Genomic DNA, 20,308 nt, shown 5'->3' on the forward strand with positions numbered 1-20,308 from the left:
GAGACACAGAGAGAGGCAGAGACACAGGCAGAGGGAGAAGCAGGCTCCATGCAGGGATCCCGACGCGGGACTCTATCCCGGTCTCCAGGATCAGGCCCTGGGCTGAAGGCGGTGCTAAACCGCTGAGCCACCTGGGCTGCCTAGTAAGGAAATATTTTTAACTGGTCTCTACCAGTTATAAGAATTTTAGTTGACTGCACTTTGGAAAATCAGAATGCTTCCATATTACTCAAATAGGGTCAGTATTGAAGAAAATGATTTGATGTTAGATGTAGTATCTAAGGATTATACCTGGAATTGTTTTGACAGCAAGCCTTTCGTTATCCCTGAGTACAACATTTTAACAATACAGACTTAATGAGTTTTTTCTGTTTTGTTTTGTTTTTTCCCCAATCTCTTTTGCACTTCTAGGTTCAGATAGGTTTATGGATACTAGGAATTCTCCGTGTGGTAGGGGGAGCCGTGGTTTTTATTACAAATATATACCTCATTTTATTGTGCTTTAGTTTGTTATGTTTGCATATATTTTGTTTTTTTACACATTGAAGGTTTGTGGCAACCCTGCGTCGAGCTAGTCTGTTGGCACTATTTTTCCAACAGTGTTTGCTTGCTTCATGTCTGCGTCACATTTTGGTAATTCTCACAATATTTCAAACCTTTTCATTATTATTGTATTTGTTAGGGTGATCTATGATCAGTGATCTTTGATGTTACTATTGTCATTGACTTGGAGTACCACAAATGCCACCTATATAAGACAGTGAACTTATTCTGTAAATGTGTGTGTGTTTTGACTGCTGTCTTGAACAGCTGTTCCTCTCTCTCTCTCCCTCTCCTTGGACCTCCCTATTCCCTGAGATATGACAATATTGAAAGTAGGCCAGTTGATAACCTAAAATGGCCTCTAAGTGTTCAAGTGAAAGGAAGAGTCACACATCTCTTACTTTAAATAAAAAACTAAATATGATTAAACTCAGTGAAGAAGTCATGCTGAAAGCCTAGATAGGCAAAAATTAGGCCTCTTGTGCCAAACAGCCAAATTGTGAATGCAAAGGAAAAGTTCATGAAGGAAATCAGAAGTGTTGCTCCAGTAAACACACAATTGGTAAGAAAGCGAAACAACCTTATCTCTGATATGGAGAAAGTTTTAGTGATCTGTGTAGAAGATCAAATAGCCACAACATTCCCTTAAGCCAAAGCCTAATCCAGAGGAAGACTCCCACTCTCTTCATCTCTGTGAAGGCTCAGAGATGTGAGGAAGCTGCAGGAGGAAAATTTGAAGCTAGCATTTCCCATTCTGAAAATCCTAGGTCCCTTATAGATAGATAGATAGATAGATAGATAGATAGATAGATAGATAGATAGATAGATAGATTTGTTTGTTTATTTGTTTATTTACTTATTTATTTATTTTTTTATTTAAAACTTTATTTATTCATGAGAGACACAGAGGCAGAGATATAGGCAGAGGGAGAAGCAGGCTCCATGCAAGGGGCCCAATGCGAGACTTGATCTCTGATCCCAGGATCATGCCTTGAGCTGAAGGCAGATGCTCAACTGCTGAGCCACCCAGGTATCCCTCCCTTAAGATATATGTTAAATCTACTCTGCCTGTGCTCTAAGAAATGGAACAACAGAGCCAGGATGACAGCATGTCTGTTTACAACATGGTTCACTGAATGTATTTTTTAAAAGATTTATTTATTTATTTATTTATTTATTCATGAGAGACCCAGGGAGAGAGAGAGGCAGAGGGAGAAGCAGACTCCATGCAGGGAGCCCGATGTAGGACTCGATCCTGGGTCTACAGGATCACGCCCTTGGCCGCAGGCAGGCACCAAACCACTGAGCCACCCAGGTATTCCGGTTCACTGAATATTAAATCCACTGTTGAGACCTACTGCTCAGAAAAAAAGATTCCCTTCAAAATATTCCTGCTCATTCACAATATATCTGGTTATCCATGAGCTCTGATGGAGATGTACAAGGTTAATGTTTTTATGCCTGCTAACACAACATCCATTCTGCAGCCCTTGGGTCAAGAAGTCAAATCTTCTTATTTGAGAAATACCTTTTGTAAGGCTACAGCTGCCAAAGATAGTGATTCCTCCAATGGATCTGGGAGTAAATTGAAAACCTTCTGGAAAGGTTTCCTCATTCTAGATGACATTAAGAATATTCATGTTTCAGGGCACCTGTGTGGCTCAGTCAGTTAAGTGTCCAACTCTTGATCTCAGGTTCAAGCCCCACATTAGGCCTCACACTGGGCTTGGAGCCTACTTAAAAAAAATAAAGAAAAATATTCATGAGGTCAGAGTATCAACATGAATAGGATTTCAACCCTCATGAATGACTTTGAGGTGTTCAAGACTTCTTCAGTAGAGCAAATAACTGCAGATGTGAAAATAGCAAGAAAACTAGCATGAGAAGTGGAGCTGGAAGATGGGACTGACTCACCACAATCTCAGGATCATACTTAAATGCATGAGGAGTTGCTTCTGGTAGATGGGCAAAGAAAGTATTTCTTGAGATAGAATCTACTCCTGGTGAACATGCTGTAAAGACTGCTGAAATGACAACAAAGAATTCAGAATCTTACATAAACTTAGTTGATAAAGCAGTGGCAGAGTTGGAGAGGATTGATTCCAGTTTTGAAAGAAGTTCTGTGGGGTAAAATGCTATCCAGTAGTGTTGCATGCTTCTGATAAATTGTTAAAGAGTCAGTTGATGCCACAACCATCCCACCCTTCACAGCCTGATCAGTCAGCAACCAAAAGCATCAAGGAAGATTCTCCATCAGCAAGAAGATTATGACTCACTGAAAGTCGGATGATGGTTAGCTTTTTTTTTTTTTTTAAAGCAATAAAGTATTTTTAAATTAAGGTATGTATATTGTCTTTTAGACAGCATGCAATTGCATACTTAATAGACTATAGAATGGTGTAAACATGACTTTTATATGCAGTAGGAAACCAAAAAGTTCTTTTGACTTGCCTTATTGGATATTTGCTTTATTGTGGTGCTTTCGAACCAATCTGCAGTTTCTTGGAGGTGTGCCTCCGTTGCCTTACATAGAGATAGAATGAGAAAGTGCTTCTTGCCCTGCCTTAGGTACCTCTTTATGTAAATGTTTCCCTTATGTCCCTTATATTTCCTCTGTCACATTGCTGAGGTAAAAGAAAGGCACAATGGGAATGTGAAAACTTGCCTGGCAAAATGCCATCTGTGAACCTAATTATTTGCCCTCTTTTAGTCTGCAACTGAGTTGTGGTGAAGAAAGTAACAACTGCACATTTCATTGGGTGCTCAACACTGTGTCAGAGCAGTCTTTTAAACACTGCTGCTCAACAACTAAAAGTGTTTATTTTGCACCTTCTTGTCTCTCAGACGTTTATCACTCTCCTTTACCTTCATCCTCCCCTCCCAGCTGTCACCTTCCATTCACAGTATGTGTGGGGGGGAAGCACTCACCTTCCTACTTTTCAGTCTCCTGACACTCTCTCATTTGGGTAAGAAGTATGTCTGTTCCTGTCAAAGGCTAGTCAGTGCAATCACTATCCCTTTCCAGATTCTCCGGGCTTTTGCATCATCAGTATTATCTTTTCTACTGCATTGGTCCTTTTCTACTTCAAACATGCTCTGTTACTACCTCCTTTCTTAAAAATACCTTCCCTTAATTACCCCACACTCTCCCCCAGCCTTGTGCCTTTGCTCCTCTCATGATGAGTCTTCACAAGAAGTGCTCACATATTGTTTCCACTGTCTTTCCATCTTCCATGTGTTTTCACCTAACTCCTGTCTGCCTTTCAGCTCTATATCTACTGAAGCTTTTGGTCAGAGTCACTGATGACTTGTTAGTATCTTACTAGATTTTTCATTCATTTGCATTTAACATAGTCTGACACTCTTTTCAGTTCTTTTTTTTTTTTTTTTTTTTTTTAAGATTTTACTTATTTATGTATGAGAGATGTAGAGAGAGGGGTAGAGACACAGGCAGAGGAGAAGCGGCTCCCTGTGAGGAATCGATCCCAGGACCCTGGGATCACTCCCTGAGCCAAAGGCGACACTCAACCGCTGAGCCACCACCCAGGCGTCCCTGACACTCTTTTCTTGAAACACTTTCCTTTCTTGGCATCTGTGTTACCACTTTGCCTATTTATTCTTATTACAAACTCTAGCTGATTTTCAGTAATCACTGTTGATGCTTGTTCTATTTCCTTCAGAATATTTTAGTAGAACTTCTTAGTCTGCACTCTTTTCTCTGTTCTGTAACACTGGGGGACTGCATCAATTTACATAGCTGTTAATAGCTTTTCTAAGGTGAAGATTTCTAAATGTATGTCAACAATCTGATCTTCCCCTTTAAGTTACAGACTCCTATGTCCAGCTGTTCCTTTGACCCTTCTTTTTGGTTATCTCTCAGTATCTTAAGCTTAACATGTCCACACTAAAACTTAATTTAGCCTCATATCCTTCCCGTCTGCTAATCTCTTCCATCTTGGTGGTTTTATATTTTAGTAAATTTAAAACCACCTGCCCCATTTGCTTATTTTAACAGCCTATATGTTATTCTTGATTGCTTGCTTTCATGTCCCATGCTCAGTCCATCAGCAAGTCTTGTTGGTTCTGTGTCTAAAATAAATTACCTTCTTCCATCCATCATTTTTATTTTTTTTTAATTTTTATTTATTTATGATAGTCACAGAGAGAGAGAGAGAGAGAGGCAGAGACACAGGCAGAGGGAGAAGCAGGCTCCATGCACCGGGAGCCCGACGTGGGATTCGATCCCGGGTCTCCAGGATCGCGCCCTGGGCCAAAGGCAGGTGCCAAACCGCTGCGCCACTCAGGGATCCCCCATCCATCATTTTTAATCTTCTAATTGATCTCCCTGAATCTGCTGTCACTCTCTTACCATTTATTTACCATGCAGCAGTATTTTACAGTGTTAAATCAGATTATATAGCTTTGCTGTTTAAAACCCCTCAAAGACTTCTAATTGCATTTAAGAGTAGAATTACCCCCCCCCAAAAATTGATGGATTTTTTAAAGAAATATTTTACTTATTTATTCATGAGAGACACAGAAAGAGAAAAAGGCAGAAACAGGCAGAGCGAGAAGCAGGCTCCATGCAGGGAGCCCGACGTGGGACTTGAACCTGGACTCCAGGATCACACCCTGGGCCGAAGACAGATGCTCAACCACTGAGCCACCCAGGTGTCCCAAAATTAATGGATCTTAAAGAACCTACGTGGCCTGGGTTTTGTCCACCTCTCTAACCTAACCTCATTTCACAGGACTTTCTCAGTTCCCAGTAATCATTATGCTCTACCTGCAATGGTTTCCTTTATTCCATTGAATGTGCCAAGTTCTCTTCTGCATCTTTGTTTCTGATTTTGAGCCTTTGCACTTGCTGTTCTCTGTACTTAAGAAGCTCTTACCCCTGACTTATTGCAGCCAACTTCTTTTTCTTTGTGTCTCAGTTCTGGTGTCCTTACTACCCTAGCCAGATTCATCTTCCTTTACTAAAATATTCTTTTATATAGCCCTGTTTACTTCCTGAAAAGCACTTACTAAAATTTGTAATTATTTTGTTAATTTTTGATTGATTTGTGATTTATTTTGCCTTCTTAGAATGGTTTTATTATTATAATATTTGAGAAGGTGGTTTCTTTGGATCGAATGGGGTTACCAGCAACATAGAAAATTCACTTTAGATTTTCACTTTGTGAGAAGTGAATCACCTAAGGGATCCGTGTGTGTTTAATTAAATAGCCCATTCAGACCATGAGAATTTAGTTTTTGTAACATAGTATGTGATACAGCTTTTGTGTGAATTCCTGCTTTTTTACAAATAATTGTCCAGATTTACAAATTTATATAGGTCTATTCGGAATCTTCACAGCTAAACTGAGCTCTGTAGAAAAATTGTTGAGAAATAATATGGCATAGAATGACAAACCTTTCAAAGCCCAAATATCCAGATTATAACTTCCTTAAAGGGTACCAGGGCCTATTCAGTCTAGGTAGAAGCAATATATAGATTAGAAACAAGGGGAAATATTAGATTAATGGTTACTTTGGAGAGACCAAAGAAGAGACCAGGGGAACTTGAAAGTCATTAAAGGAATGACAGTTCTAAGAGAAAAATAAAAATGCACAAGGGTCACCTGGACAAGAAGCAAGTTGGCATTGGAGGACAGATCCGTAGCAGGCAGATAAACTACTAGCAGATTAGAGACCGAAATAATCCAGTGTCTAGGACAAAAGACGCTGTGTATTGGAGAGGCAGGACATGAAATTAGAAACAAGTGGACCTTTGTCGGGTCTACTATCAGTGGGAATGGAGTCATTACGGAGATTAGTCTGGAGTCTTTCAGAAGAAAACAAGAAAAGGGTAGGTTGTTACAGGAGATGGAAGTACAAATTTCCCATTAGCAATTCCTGACACGTTGAGGATTTTTTTGTTGTTGTTTATAAAATTCAACCTACAGTATTCATTATATTCATTTGGCATTTGGGTTCATGTTAACAAAAACGAATTCTCAATGCATTTATTTGCATTATAAATTATATGTTTATACATTTTTAAAGGGATGTAATGTGTGTATGTCTTACCTGCCTTTAATGTTTCAGATTTCTAGCAGTACTGTTTAGTCTGCTTAGTCTGGTTGGAATTTTTAACTTAATATTTGCCCTTCCTAGTTGGCTATGTGGTGACTTCTTTCCATGGCCTCATTTTTGGTTTTAACCCAGGGGAGAAAAAGCCGCATACAGCCAGCCTTAAAAGTAAACAAACAAATTGTTCTTTTAAAAAGCAGTGGAAGCATTGAATAAATAGTTCATGACATCATAACTAAATCTTGATTTTCCAAGGTATAGAGCATCACTTCTTGCACTTAGAGCCTACTATTTATATGCTGCAGCATCTAGTGGGTCTAGGTGGAGACTCTTCTTTCTCCATAAAACACGTGACAGCACAAGAGAGAGGGTTTGAAACAACAATAAAGTCAAGGGAATTTTCTGCGATTTTTCTGTTTTAGCAAAACATGTAATCTCTTTATGGTAATTTCTTTTGAAGTGTAAAATTAACAAACTTTATGAGTGCATAATTGTTTGTTTTATACTGCTAAAAGCATTGCTGTTATGCTGTCAGTAAATAAGATGTATGTATATACCTAAAAAGTAGGCACTATACCATTGAGCATCACAATTTATTAGTCAGTTAATACTGTCTTGCTTGGTACTAGAGAATTTTCTAGGAAGAACTAGCATTGAGAGACTGTGATGATACTTGAATTGTTTGCTAGATCTTTTTTTGTTTGTTTGTTTGCTAGATCTTAACTGCCAATTGACTGAATAAAATTCTTTACAATTAGAGGTCGTGGTAACAAGTTGTTAGTATCTCTGGCACGATTGATTCCTGAAACAATAAACCAAATGTACACCCTTATGATCTATGTAAATGAGACTGAAAGTTGTTTGGTAATTTGTGTAATTTGCTGCTAGTGTCACTGAGAGACATAAAATTCTTTCCCCCCCACTATCAAACAAGCAACTCTTGAATCTCTGCATTGCCTTTGGTTATAATGGATGAAGTTTTTATTTAAAACCAGTTCTTCCTCTTACTGACTGCAGCTCATCTCTTTTGGTCTACTCAAGGACATCATTCCTGCCTTTGCCCACTTCTGTTCATGTATCACGTTTTTTCCTTCCCTTAATGAAATGTTCTCCATTAGCATACAATCATCATATGTATTATCTCTCAAACTAAAACAAACCTCCCTTTTAACTCTTTACTTTTCCACCAACAATCATCCAATTTCTCTGTTCCCTTTTAGCAGCAAGACTTCTGGAAAGAGTATATATATATATATATATACTTTGTGTCTCTACTTCATTACGTCCTCTTTCTCTTGAACCTGTTCCAATCGGGTTTTGGCCCTGTGATTTTTGCTGAAACAGCTCTTGTCAGGGTTGTCAGTGACTTCCAAGGTGCAGAAGCCAGTGATAAGTTCTCAGTATCTTTTTCATTGTATCAGCGGCATTCAACACAGCTGCTCAGCGGCATTCAACACAGCTGCTCCTCCATCCTTCCTGACATACTTTCATCCCAGCCCACAGGTTCTGCTCACTCAGTCCTCTGACCTCCTCACTGGCTTCTCCTTCTTATTGTACTCGGAGATTCTTCCTTCCTGTTCAACATTGGAGTATCCCAAAGTTCAGTTCTTAGACTTCTTTATTATCACTTACACTCTAGATAACTTCCAGTAACATCACCAATGACATCCCATGTACAAGTGATTTCTATACTGTTTTATTCAGTCCCTACTCAGCCTCTCTACTAGGATACCTGTTAGTTCTCTTCCTTCTGCTACCACTTGCTCCTCCCTTTTTCCTATCACAGTAAATGACAGCTTTTATTTTTCTTAGGATGTAGGCCAAAAACTTTGGGACCATTCTGTATCTAAACTACCAGCAAATTCTTCTGCCATTACATATAATATGTAACTCACACCCAGACACACTTCCTCCTCTGAGGATTTTCACTTGCTTTTCTCTCCACCTGGAACGCTTCCTCCAGATACCCAGGTGGTTTACACCCTCAGTCCTTGAGGTCTTTGTTCAAAAATCATCTTATGAGAGAAGCCTTCCTTAACGACCATACAGAAGACAGCAACCCCTCCTCCACTATCTCTGTCCCCCTTACCTTAACCTGCCCAACTTCCTTCACAGTAGTTGTCCTTGCTTGACACAAACACATACATGTATATTACATATATGTGTGGGTGTGAGTTCACTGATGTTTTTCTTCCTTTCAGAACATAATCTCCACTTGAGTAGGGACTGTTTTGTTTAGTGTTTTATTTATTCTCCAGAGCCTAAAACAGTGCCTTGTAAATAGTAGGCAGAATTGTATGTTATATTTCTACTTTTATATAGGACTATTGCTTTAAGAAAATATTAAGGATTATGTAAATATTTTTAGTTTAAAAATGAGTAAATGATAATTCCAACATAAAAAGAAATATTTTAGATGAAAAATATGTAACTGACTTTTTAAAGAGCTCTTCACTAATAAATTCCAAGAATTGTTTACAAATGCATAACTTTTTCATAATTTTAATTGAATTTTAATTATTATTTTATTGAAGCTAGTAATTTTGTGTATAGATTAGATAATTGATATTTTTCAATTTTCTTTAGTATCACTTTGTTTAAAAAGATGAAATTAGTGAAGAAAGGAATATTCATTTTAAAAGACTTTGCTTATGGAAGACTTTATTTTCAACCTATTTAGTTACTTAAAAATTCTTAGAGAACTATATGTGTGTAATTCATTTCTGGTTAAATAGAAGAAGCATTTGAATATGTCAGTGTGTGTTATCTCCTAAATTAATGATCATTTTTTTAATAAGTGCTTTGTTTAGTATTCTTCCATGAGACATGTATTTTACTTATCCTTCTCTCTTTAATATATAATCAGATTCTTACTATTTCTATTTTGTTACTATCTCTTCACCTTTCTTTTTCCATCTGTGTCAGAATTTTTAAGGGGGCCTGAGATAGCTTTGCTCCGCAAGCGCCTACAACAACTGAGGCTTAAGAGGGCTGAACAGCAGAGGCAGCAAGAGCTAGCTGCGTGCACCCAGCAACAGCCTTCCACTTCTGGTCAGTCTTCTCATGAGGGCTCTTCCCAGGACCCTCGGGCTTCAGGTTATTACTGTCCAGTGTCCTCAAGCAGCTGGTAGAGTTGGTGTTTTAACACTGCTACTGTGTAACAAGATGCTTCCCTTTTCCCCTTGACAAAGAGCTGATGGCGCTTGCAGCTTCTCCCTCCCTTTCTTGCATATGGTGGTGTTCATCATTCCATGGCTAGAGGCAGCAGTGTTTGCCAGAGAGATGAATATAAAATAACCCATTATTTTATTTGTAATGTTTCTGGGAGGGGGAAGATGTTTATTACTTCTATGGCTAATGAACTACTTTCTAATAATCTAGTGAATTCAGAGCCTGTTTTGGTATTTTTACTGAAATTTCTTATATGCCAAAATGATATCTATGCTCATGGCCCCTAGTTCTTCCTCCTCTTCTTTTGAAAGTTAACCAGGATTCCTATGAAGTAGTAATACTAGATTTTAGAGTGTTGTTTGGCCATACCAGCATGCTGACTCAATTATCCTCTTCTGTAATTATTTGAAAATTTTCAATATTTGCTTGCTTGTTCCTTGTATACATATCTGATATATACGGCAGCAGAAATAACCCCACAGTCTCATGTTGCTGTTCTTATGCTTTTAAACTCTGATAAGACAGTGATAATCTGTGCCACTCTTTTTCTTTGAGTATTTTAATGGTCTAGTTATTTTTTATGGCCAGCAAGCTCATGATGCTCAAAATTTGTTGACAGAATTAATGAAAGATTTAGCATAAAATAATTTGTCAATTTAATTCTTTCAAGATGAGTAATAGGTTCTATATATCCTATTCTATAGGTACTAAATGGTAAATGCTACAAATCTTTAGGAACTAGAGTGTGTCTGGGTTTTGATAGTAATAAGATTATGATACTTTGACGTACTACTTTGTTTTTCCACCCTTAGGAATGATAAGTTGGGTTATTTGTCAGTTACTTTGAGAACTCTGATTTAATTTGTTTGTATATTGGTAGAACTGAACAACCTCCACTTTATAAATATTTGTTCTACTATGTACTGGTAACAAAAGCACATTATATAATATCATGGTGAAATAAAATAGATTTAAATAACTGTAATATAGGTGTGAGGTTTGGAATAAATTCTGGATGATTTTTAATTCAATGTAATATTAGTAGAGGGAATATTGGCCAAGCAGAGATGTCTCTGACCATTTATTTTCGTATACTTAAAACTACCTGGAGAGTTTGATTAAATTGCAGTCATGACATTTAAAAGTAAGACATTTTGTTATGATTTTGTGCTATCTATAAACCTCTAGCTTATGTGTTTCAAAAGTAAAAAATATGCAACATAAAAACCAATAAGAAGGAAGTTAAAATGCTCCTATATATACACATATTTTTATAATACTGAAATTCAGCAGGTAAGAAACTAAATATTAAAGTGAGTTTGAGTATAAAATATAATACTGTCTACATTAGCCAGAAAGAAATGAAATATATATTGTAGACATTAGAAGAATATTTTGAGACTTAGCCTTTCACATCCAGTCTACCAGTTTGAATTGAAGCAAGTTCTTTTTTTTACAGAAAACTTCAGAGTGGTTATGTGGTCTCTGTAAAATAAAATGCTGTTGTACCAACTCTGAGTATCCTTCCCATTGAAAAAGTCTCTAGTTTGATAATCAGTGTATTTGTGGTAATCTTTAAAAAGCTAAAGTTCAGTAGATACCTTGCCCGGTTTTGAGGTTGAGAAACGTGTTACCTGTACTTTGTTCTTAAACAATACATTGGGCCCCTGAGGCTATCTACATGGCCAATATTAGAGACCTTTAGTGCTAACCATCCATGTATGCTGCTCCCTTCACCTATAAGATGAAGTACTTCCTCTCTGTCATATGCTTTTAGCATAGCATTCATATAAGACCCTAATAAGTTTAATCTGTGACATACCCTGGGTTCATTTGATCATGCTACTTTTATTCTGTCCACACATGTGACAGGAACACTATTCAGTAATTAAATAAGAAAAGTTAAATAATGCCTAGTTTGTTACAAAGGACAATCAGTAAAATCTATATATTTTATTCATTTAGTAAATGTGGGATAAGAGGAAAAATGAATAGGCTTAATGCAAAATTTATATCTTCAAGGACACACAAATTATAAAAATACAGAATAGGAATTAAATTTATGAAATTTAGCAGGGAGATAGGTTTTATTTGAATAACAAAACATGTTCTTAATGATTAAATATAATATTGTCTGTGTATTATGGACATTAATTGATCCACCATAGCTAACTTTTAAAAATTTCATTTCTCAAAGTCAGAATATATTATTTTAAAATATTTTTACTTTTTTTTTTTTTTTTAGCTAAAAACAAAAGTCCATTTTTCCCCTAGGCTTTTAGGAAGTACATCATAACTTCTAGGCTTTCAGTGATTTTTTTTTTAATTATAAAGGGATGAATTTGCCTTCATCATATTATTGCTTAGGTACTAGATTGGTTGAGTTCTTGTCCTATTCCTATGACTAGATGAGCTTGAACAGGTCAGTTGGCTGCTTTATGTCTCAGTTTCCCAATTATTGATTGATTTAGATAGTATTAGCCTACCATAATTTATAGAGATAGCATAAGGATGGGGTAGAAAATACTGGATAAAATTTTTATGCTCCTAAGTAGAGAAATACACATAATAATGTACTATCTTAATTATAATATCTTTCACTTAGTACCTCAAAATTACCTCATATCACAGCCGTATACAGTTGATGGCATTCAGGGTTTTGAATGAGCATGAAGATGAGTGCCATAAACAGCTATGACAGAGGCAGTCAGCATATTGCTGATTTTAAACCCAACTCTTTTTTTCCATTTCAGGTCCCCTGAAGTCATGGGTTGCTGGCTCCTGCTCAGAGTGACAACACCCTGTGGAGTCTGCTCTACTGGCTCGACCACCACAGAGCCCCACTGGAGCATGGAGCCAGCCTAGAAAGGGTCAGGTAGGAACTGTTTTTTCACTTTATGGCACGGTTTTGCTGATTGGAAAAAAAATAATTTTTATACCCAAAAAGGGTATAAAACATTGGTGATTATTTTTGAAAAAGGGCTTTTCAAAACTGAGCCATATTGGAAAAAATCAGCACTTACCCGATCCTGTGCAAGCAGGCTCTATACAACATCCAATTCCCCACTGTCCTTGACAATAGGCACATGTAGCACTTCTCAAATGGATGCATTTGATCCTGTTTGTAGTGCTTATAGCATAAGTAGTTAGTAAATAAGATACAATGTTGATCTAGTTCTTTAGTCTTTAGCTACCTTGAATGACCAACTCCTCAGTGCTTCAGACATGAGAATTGCTCTGTATTTTTCAGAACAGCTTCCTGTCATTATTTATCATTCAATATCATGTTTCTGAAAAACAGGCAGGTAATAATAACATTAATTGACCCTTTCCTATGTGCTATCTAAGTAGTTTATGTGGATCATCTCATTAAATCTTCACAAGAACAGAATGTGGTAGATACTGTGATTATCCATATTTTACAGATGGAGAAACTGAGACATAGAGATGTTAAATGGCTTGTCCAGGTTACAGTATTACTGAGTGGAAAGGTCAGAATTGAACCCAGAAGTTCAATTGGCTTGGCTGACAAGTACTTGTTATTTACCTTTAAAACTATAATTCCTTATTTTGTCTACAATTGAAAAAATTCTGATGAGAAAATTTTAAAAATTCTAAAGAATTTTTTCAAGACCAAAACTTTTTTTTTTTAATACACAGAAATTGGCCATGAGACACCTTGAGCTCAGCACTGCATGAATTTTTGCCTAAAGTTTATCTCTACCTGAAAAATAATATTAATAATTTTAAACACTTCCAATAAGCAGACCAATCATAATGCATTTTGTAATAAATTATCATTAGACCGTATGGTCTGATTTTTATTTGTAATGGTGCTTTCTGGAATATATTTCACAGGGAAATGGAGTAGAGCATGCAGATACCTAAAGCAATCAGCATTGAACTACTTTTATTCTGTTAATATTTGGAAATATTTCTGTAAGTTAGAAGTTATGGATATTGTGTTTACGAATAACTTGTGGTATAAAAATGTGTTATTTCAGATGTTTATGAGACAGGAAAATAATCCTTTCAAAAACAGTTGCATGGTACCCAAGATTAAAAATAGGACAGAAGCAATAATCAAGAAGGATTTTTTCTTAAAGATTGGTTTTTCAAGATGGAAGGAACAACAAATAATTCCCCAGATACATACAATAATGTGACAGACTGTAAAATCAGTAAGGAAACCCTTTTTGTTTAATACTATTTTAACATAAACTTTGTTAATATTTTGAATCATTAAAGAGATTGAAAATACATAATTTTGAGGCAGTGACAGCATTCTTGATCTTTCATTAATGTGTTTTTTAGAGACATATTCTTTCCTAAACGTCACCTAAAAAATTAAATAAGATGCATTTTATTTCATAAGATTTGTACATTACATAGTACTTATGAAAAAATTAAATATTGGAAAAAAGATTATCTGGAGAGTTGATAGTTTTTTTTAATTGATAGTTTTCTTAATTATAAATGAGAACACAATGAAATGTATAACAGATATAAAGAGACAAAAAAATTTCCTAAGATACTTTTTAGGAGGATTTTCCAATATTTATTTCACTAGGACTCAAATTTTTGTTATGTATTTCTAGACTTTAGGGAATGTAATTTTTGTTTTCTCTAAAACCTAACTTACCTGTTCTTGAAAAACAATATAGGAATGTTGTATCTAACTCTAAAATGGATAAATGAGAAGTCTTAGAAAGGAAAGGAAAGCATGGATAGATTCAGGAACTTATAGAAATACTAGCATTCATTCTTTCTTTTTTGTGTTGTACAGATTTGTTGAACTGAATGTTTAATGAAGAGGTGATAAGTAAGGATAAGTCAAAGCTATTATTTAGATAATCATGCTTTATCAAAATCTAGTCATACAAAAGTCTTTGAGCAAACAGGTTGTATCAGAAGGTAGATGATTTTAAGTTGATAGAAGTTGGTCCCAGGAGCAGGATTCAGACTTTTAAATGTAGAAATTGAAGCAATCAAGTGATATAAAATTGCTGAGAATGCAGGATATATCGGAAAACTTTTCTTAGCTATTTTTTTTTTCTTAGCTGTTAAGTTGAGGACATTATCAATGCAAAATATTTTAACTACTTTTGGGACAATAAAGCCTTGATCAGTAGAAACTGGTGATTATCCAAAAGTGCAAAGTTTTTGTTTTATTAACATTTGTTAAGAACTGGAGCACAGGATACTAGAAACTAGGAATTATTCTGATGTTTAGGAGAGAGCTGTGTTTATTATGCACATATAGCTCTACTGGGACACTGGAACTCAAGCTAGGACTTGGTAGCCACCTTCTCCTATTCTCTAGTGTCTTGCTTAGGTTACTAGGTACCTAGGATGTCCAGGAAGAAAGGAGATGCTTAGATCTCAAAATGTCACAGAGCTATTTGTTGTCAGAACCAGATTTAGAATCAAAATTCACGGACTCTAGACTAGTGCTCTTTCCATTTTATCACGCTGCCTTTCTTTATATCAGTGTTTTCCAAACAATGGTACCCATTTATAGAACAGATTCTTACACAGAAGCTCAATGCATCAAAAGGATACAAAATTAAATGTTCTATTTGAAGCCAGGGTGGAAAGCATGAAGCCCAGACCATTAAGCATACTCCTTTCCTCTGTTCTTCTTTTCCCACCAAGCCCCTAAAGAAGCCTAATCCTTCAACAGTACAGTTTTAATATGTAGAATATATCTGAGAGTTTAAAAAATTACCTATATTTCTGTAATGGCAATTACTTCATTGAATTTTTCTCTTATAAACCATTTTCTTTGTCTGACATCTTCACTTGAGCTCCTATTTTCAGCCCAAGGTACATCAACCAACATCTAGCAAAGTGTAGCAAGCATCTCCATTTCATGCTTTGAATCCTCCAGTCCAGAAGGAAAGCCATCCTTAAGGAGCTGGCAAGGGGTTTGAGAAGGGGAAGGAGTCTTCGGTTTAGTGAAGGAGATACTCTAGTTCTGTTTTATCTACCATGTACCTTGTGACTGTGCTAAATTTGAATTTGATAAAAGGTATATGCATGGAAGTAGAAGAATATTTTCTTAACTCATTCTCAACGTTGCTAAATGCTTGTGTGGAATAACTGATCTGAAGCACATGGCCCCGCTTACTCACTGCTTGGGAAATATACCACAGTACTTACTTCTATTCCCTACCCTTATACATTTGTTTCTTAAGCTTAGAGTTGATCATGACATTGCTGTGCAGTTTTCTGCTGCTTACTTTTAAGTTGAAATCTCATTTTTGTTTCAGATTCTCCTTCTTCTGTGGTTAACAAACAGCTCGGATCCATGTCACTTGACGAGCAACAGGGTGCGTGCAACAGGAGATGCGCTATGCCCATCCATCCATAGTTTTATTGCATTGCATAAACCAAGCTCTCTCTCACTTTTTCATAGCATTTCATTTTGATTATGGTCTAATAATCAGTATTTTATGGGGTAAATTACCCTAGATGGTGGTGTGTAAAAAGGTCCTCCTTGGCCTAACAAATTATTTTCTATATAAACTAAGTTAATTTCTACCTTTGGCCCCTTATGTCAACTATAAATTCTCTTTTTATAACAGTATTTTAATAGGTATAAGCTATATCCAATTTTAAAATTCTAGGTATGATAAAATTATGTAGAACTGTGAATGTGAGGTTACCATATTACCTAGTGGCTGATTTAGAAATGGTTATTTGAACACAGTAATATTCTCTATTACCAAATGGCTGTACTAATGGTATTTGATTTTATGTCTCACTTACCTAGTAGTCAAACTCCTGGTAGCTTTAACTAGAAGGAATGCAATTATGAACTCCGAGATTAAGCTTAGGAGCCATCAATCAGAAGGGAAAATAGCTTCCATTACCACTTGTACTTTTTTGTAGTAGGAGAGGAATGAAATCAACCTGAAAGCTGTGAGCATAGCCTTATGAGGTAGACAGGCTACTTATTTATCACACTTTATTACTAGTAGAGCAAATACAGCACAGAGACGGATCGGTAGAAGAAGACATTCTGACAGTAAGAAGGGGAAACTAAAAGAAGGATCGAAAGAGGAAGACTGTAAAAAACTAATCAGCTTTTAGAATTAGGGCAAACAGCTTTACTATTGCCCCTCAGAATTCCTTGGCTGTTTATAAGTGTATTGTGATGCAGAGGTTTAAAATAAAAAGGTTGATGTTATTAAGAATAACTAAATAATATTCACTTTTCTCTATTTAAAGACAGGTGATCATTTAATAGACTTTATAAATATTTTTTTAAAAATCGTAGAAAAATAACTTAGCCCTAAGGCCATAAGTTTTAGTTGGCTGAAAGTTTACACATGTAGTATTACTCATTTGCCAATAGTATTTGGGAAATTAAATATTGCTGAAGTAGTGTGAAATAGATCTAATTTTAGCTATCTTCATGGAGACATATTCAGAAACTAATTTTAAAATAAATTACTTCTGATCTTAAATTATTCCCTTTAGACCTGAGTTGACAAGTGTTGCTACAGGTTTTTCTGTTCTTGAGGATGAATGAATGAATGATGAATGAGTTGGTAAATAGATTTGAGAACTAAGAAATAAAGCATGTTTTTTTTATATATATACATTTATTGTAGTGATATTAACAGTGAAGAATAATTCCCTTACGGTAAAGTATAATTATATCATCATATTATAATATATTGTACTATTGTTTGAAACTGCCCTCTAATCAAATAATCTTTTTTTGTAAGGATATATGAATGTAAGTAGTATATCACTACCAGAGAGTTTGTAGCCAGATTCATATTCTTTTCATGACATAATTCCATAGTAATTTCCATAGATTACATTGAATATTTTATTCAGTTTAAGTTGGTACCTAATTAACTTAAGATATGGGGTATGGAGAAAAAGACAAATAAAGGATAACTGTCAGATTTTTGGCATCAAGGCCTGGGTGAATGATGTTGTCGCTTAACTAGGGTAGACTAGTTTGGAGGCAAAAATCACGAGGTTCTTTGTCTTTTAGTCATAGAAGTGTTATATAAAAGGGCAAATATTGAGTAGGCTTGGCAGAAGCTGTATCAGAATAGACCATCATCAATGAACTGTGTAATAAGTCCTCTGAGCAGGTTTTTCTACTAAAGGTGAATAGTATATCCAAATGAATTAAATCCTGAGGTTGTTAGTTTTTTTTTTTTTTTACATGCCTTTTTGTTCAACAGGATTACATCTTATGAAGTACTAGGGACTTCTGCATCCTGGGCTTGTATTACCTAAAAATAACTTCTATAAAAATTAAGAGAAACTGCCCACCACTGTCTTTCTCACCTGGACTAATGGAATCCCCTCTTACCTGTAATCCTTGTACCCACTCAGGCAATAGGTGTTGTTCCCCCGCCTCCAGCAATAACCAGAGTGAACTTTTAAAAAACATAAATCTAATCATGTCCTTCATCTACCTAAAACTTTTTAAATTGTGTCCCTTTGCCCTTCAAAACAACCTAAATCCATGCCTTGGTTTACAGAGCTCTATATAGCCTGGACCTCTGTCTCTCCAGCCTTATCTCAGGCTACCCCTCCCTCACTCAGCTCTTAACAAACAACCTGCTCTTGTCCTTCTGAGACTCCATTCTTCTTTGCCTCTCAAAACCCTTATTAATGCTGTTCCCTCTACCAAAGTCCTTTTGCCGGCTGCAGCTTTTATTCATCAAATCTGTTAGAAATTTCTTTCTCAAAAATAATATGACATTTTAATTTGAAGTAATTCTGCCCTCTTTTTCTCTTTGTGACCTAGTATTTTCCTTTATTGCATTTGTCAGAATTTGTGATCATAGATTTAGGGGTTTGTTTGATTCCTATATTCTCTAAATATTGCTTTCATTCACTATTACACTTAGTACCTAATACCATATCTGTTATGCATTAATAAGTATCTGTTAAATGTTAAAGTAGAGTAAATGAATTTAAGCAGTGGGATGCCATAGGCATTATTTCAGTGTGGGAGAAGCAGAACCATATTTATGTATTGGAAAGATTTTTTGGCAGGATTATAGATGGTTGATTGGAAGGAGGTAAAATTGAAAACTGTGAGACCATGTGAGGGGCTCTGCAGTAGTCCAGGTGAGAGATGCTAGGGGTCCAACCTAAGGTAGTTAGTGGTGGGAAATGAGAAGAGTGGACAGATTTTGTTTAAATATTTAAGAGACAGAATTGATGGCACATTGGAACTGAGTAGTTAAAAATGAATGAGGGAACCATATGCAGGTATCTTGATGGTAATAGTAATGCCATCAGCCAAGATTGGGATTTCAGGAGAAACAAGCTGGTTATAGGGGAGAAGGGATCCATCAGATTTTTTTAATATGTTGAAGTACCTTGAGATATTAAAATGGAAAAATGTTATAGATAGTTAGATGGGTATATGTTTCTGGGGGTCACTGGAGAGGCCTGAGGTGGAGATAAAAATTAGGAATCATCAGTTTATAGATAGTAGTTGAAACCAGGGGAGTGGATAAAAATGGGAAAATAGTGTTTTGTTTATCTTGCATTTTTGACAAAAGCACATTTGATAAATAAAAATATATTTAGTCTAAGCCTTCAGACTCATAAATGCAAATTGCCTACTTGCCTCAGTAGGTAATTTCTTTTTATCAAAGTACTTTTTAAAGAAACAGAATGTCAAGGAAATAAGTGTACAACATGCACATTGTTTTTATCCTGTTGTAAAATACTTTCTTATATTATGCAAATATGGACTTTGCGCACATTGGCAGCCTTTTTGTGCTAATTGAGTAAGCACAATGGTATCTGTCATGCATTTTGTTTAATCTAAGCAGTGTTTTAATGAGTAGTTCTGGTGTTTCTTTTTATTTAGATCTATAATTATGTTACACTTACTGTATTATAAGGGAAATAATCTGGCCTCGTGCTGATTTATTTTATGCCTATTTATTATTTTATTTATTTATTGTGCCTATTTATATTATGAAAACAAGCGCTTTTTTTTTTCCTGTTAAAAATACTTGGGTCAGCGATATTCCCCTGTTAAAACAACAAAAGAGACCTGTAATCTTAGCTTTTAATTTTTGACAGGGTATAAGAAAATAATTTTACCTGAATTTTATTTATTTATTTATTTATTTATTTATTTATTTATTTATTTATTTATTTATTTTTTAAATTTTTATTTATGATAGTCACAGAGAGAGAGAGAGAGGCAGAGACACAGGCAGAGGGAGAAGCAGGCTCCATGCACTGGGAGCCTGATGTGGGATTCGATCCCGGGTCTCCAGGATCGCGCCCTGGGCCAAAGGCAGGCGCCAAACCGCTGCGCCACCCAGGGATCCCCCTGAATTTTATTTAAATTTTGGCCATAACTAAAGTGAGTTGCTCTATATTCATTACAGTGATAATCATTAAGTGGAAGCTAATAATGTTTTTACATTTGAAACTTAGGCAATTGTTTATATATTAGACACTCTTAATTTGTGGCTTTAGAAATATAAATGTTAACTCTCCGTTGTGAGTATTG

General features: G+C 35.8%; 1 protein-coding gene across 19 annotated transcripts in view; it reads left to right on the forward strand.

The window, feature by feature from the left end:
* DCAF6 (DDB1 and CUL4 associated factor 6) overlaps positions 1 to 20,308 on the forward strand; it is a 133,356-nt gene that overhangs the window by 64,858 nt on the left and 48,190 nt on the right. For 5 of the 19 annotated variants that reach the window (XM_072732926.1, XM_072732924.1, XM_072732925.1 and 2 more), the window contains 2 exons: positions 9,544 to 9,714; positions 16,062 to 16,121. The exons of 5 other annotated variants lie outside the window; for them this stretch is intronic. In XM_072732926.1, the coding sequence (XP_072589027.1) occupies positions 9,544 to 9,714; positions 16,062 to 16,121 (231 nt within the window). The remainder of the gene's footprint in view (positions 1 to 9,543; positions 9,715 to 16,061; positions 16,122 to 20,308) is intronic. 9 more of the 19 variants (XM_026003351.2, XM_072732937.1, XM_072732931.1 and 6 more) reach the window with 2 other exon arrangements.

The sequence above is a fragment of the Vulpes vulpes genome, chromosome 13 (assembly GCF_048418805.1).
Source record: "Vulpes vulpes isolate BD-2025 chromosome 13, VulVul3, whole genome shotgun sequence".
NCBI classification, from domain to species: domain Eukaryota; kingdom Metazoa; phylum Chordata; class Mammalia; order Carnivora; family Canidae; genus Vulpes; species Vulpes vulpes.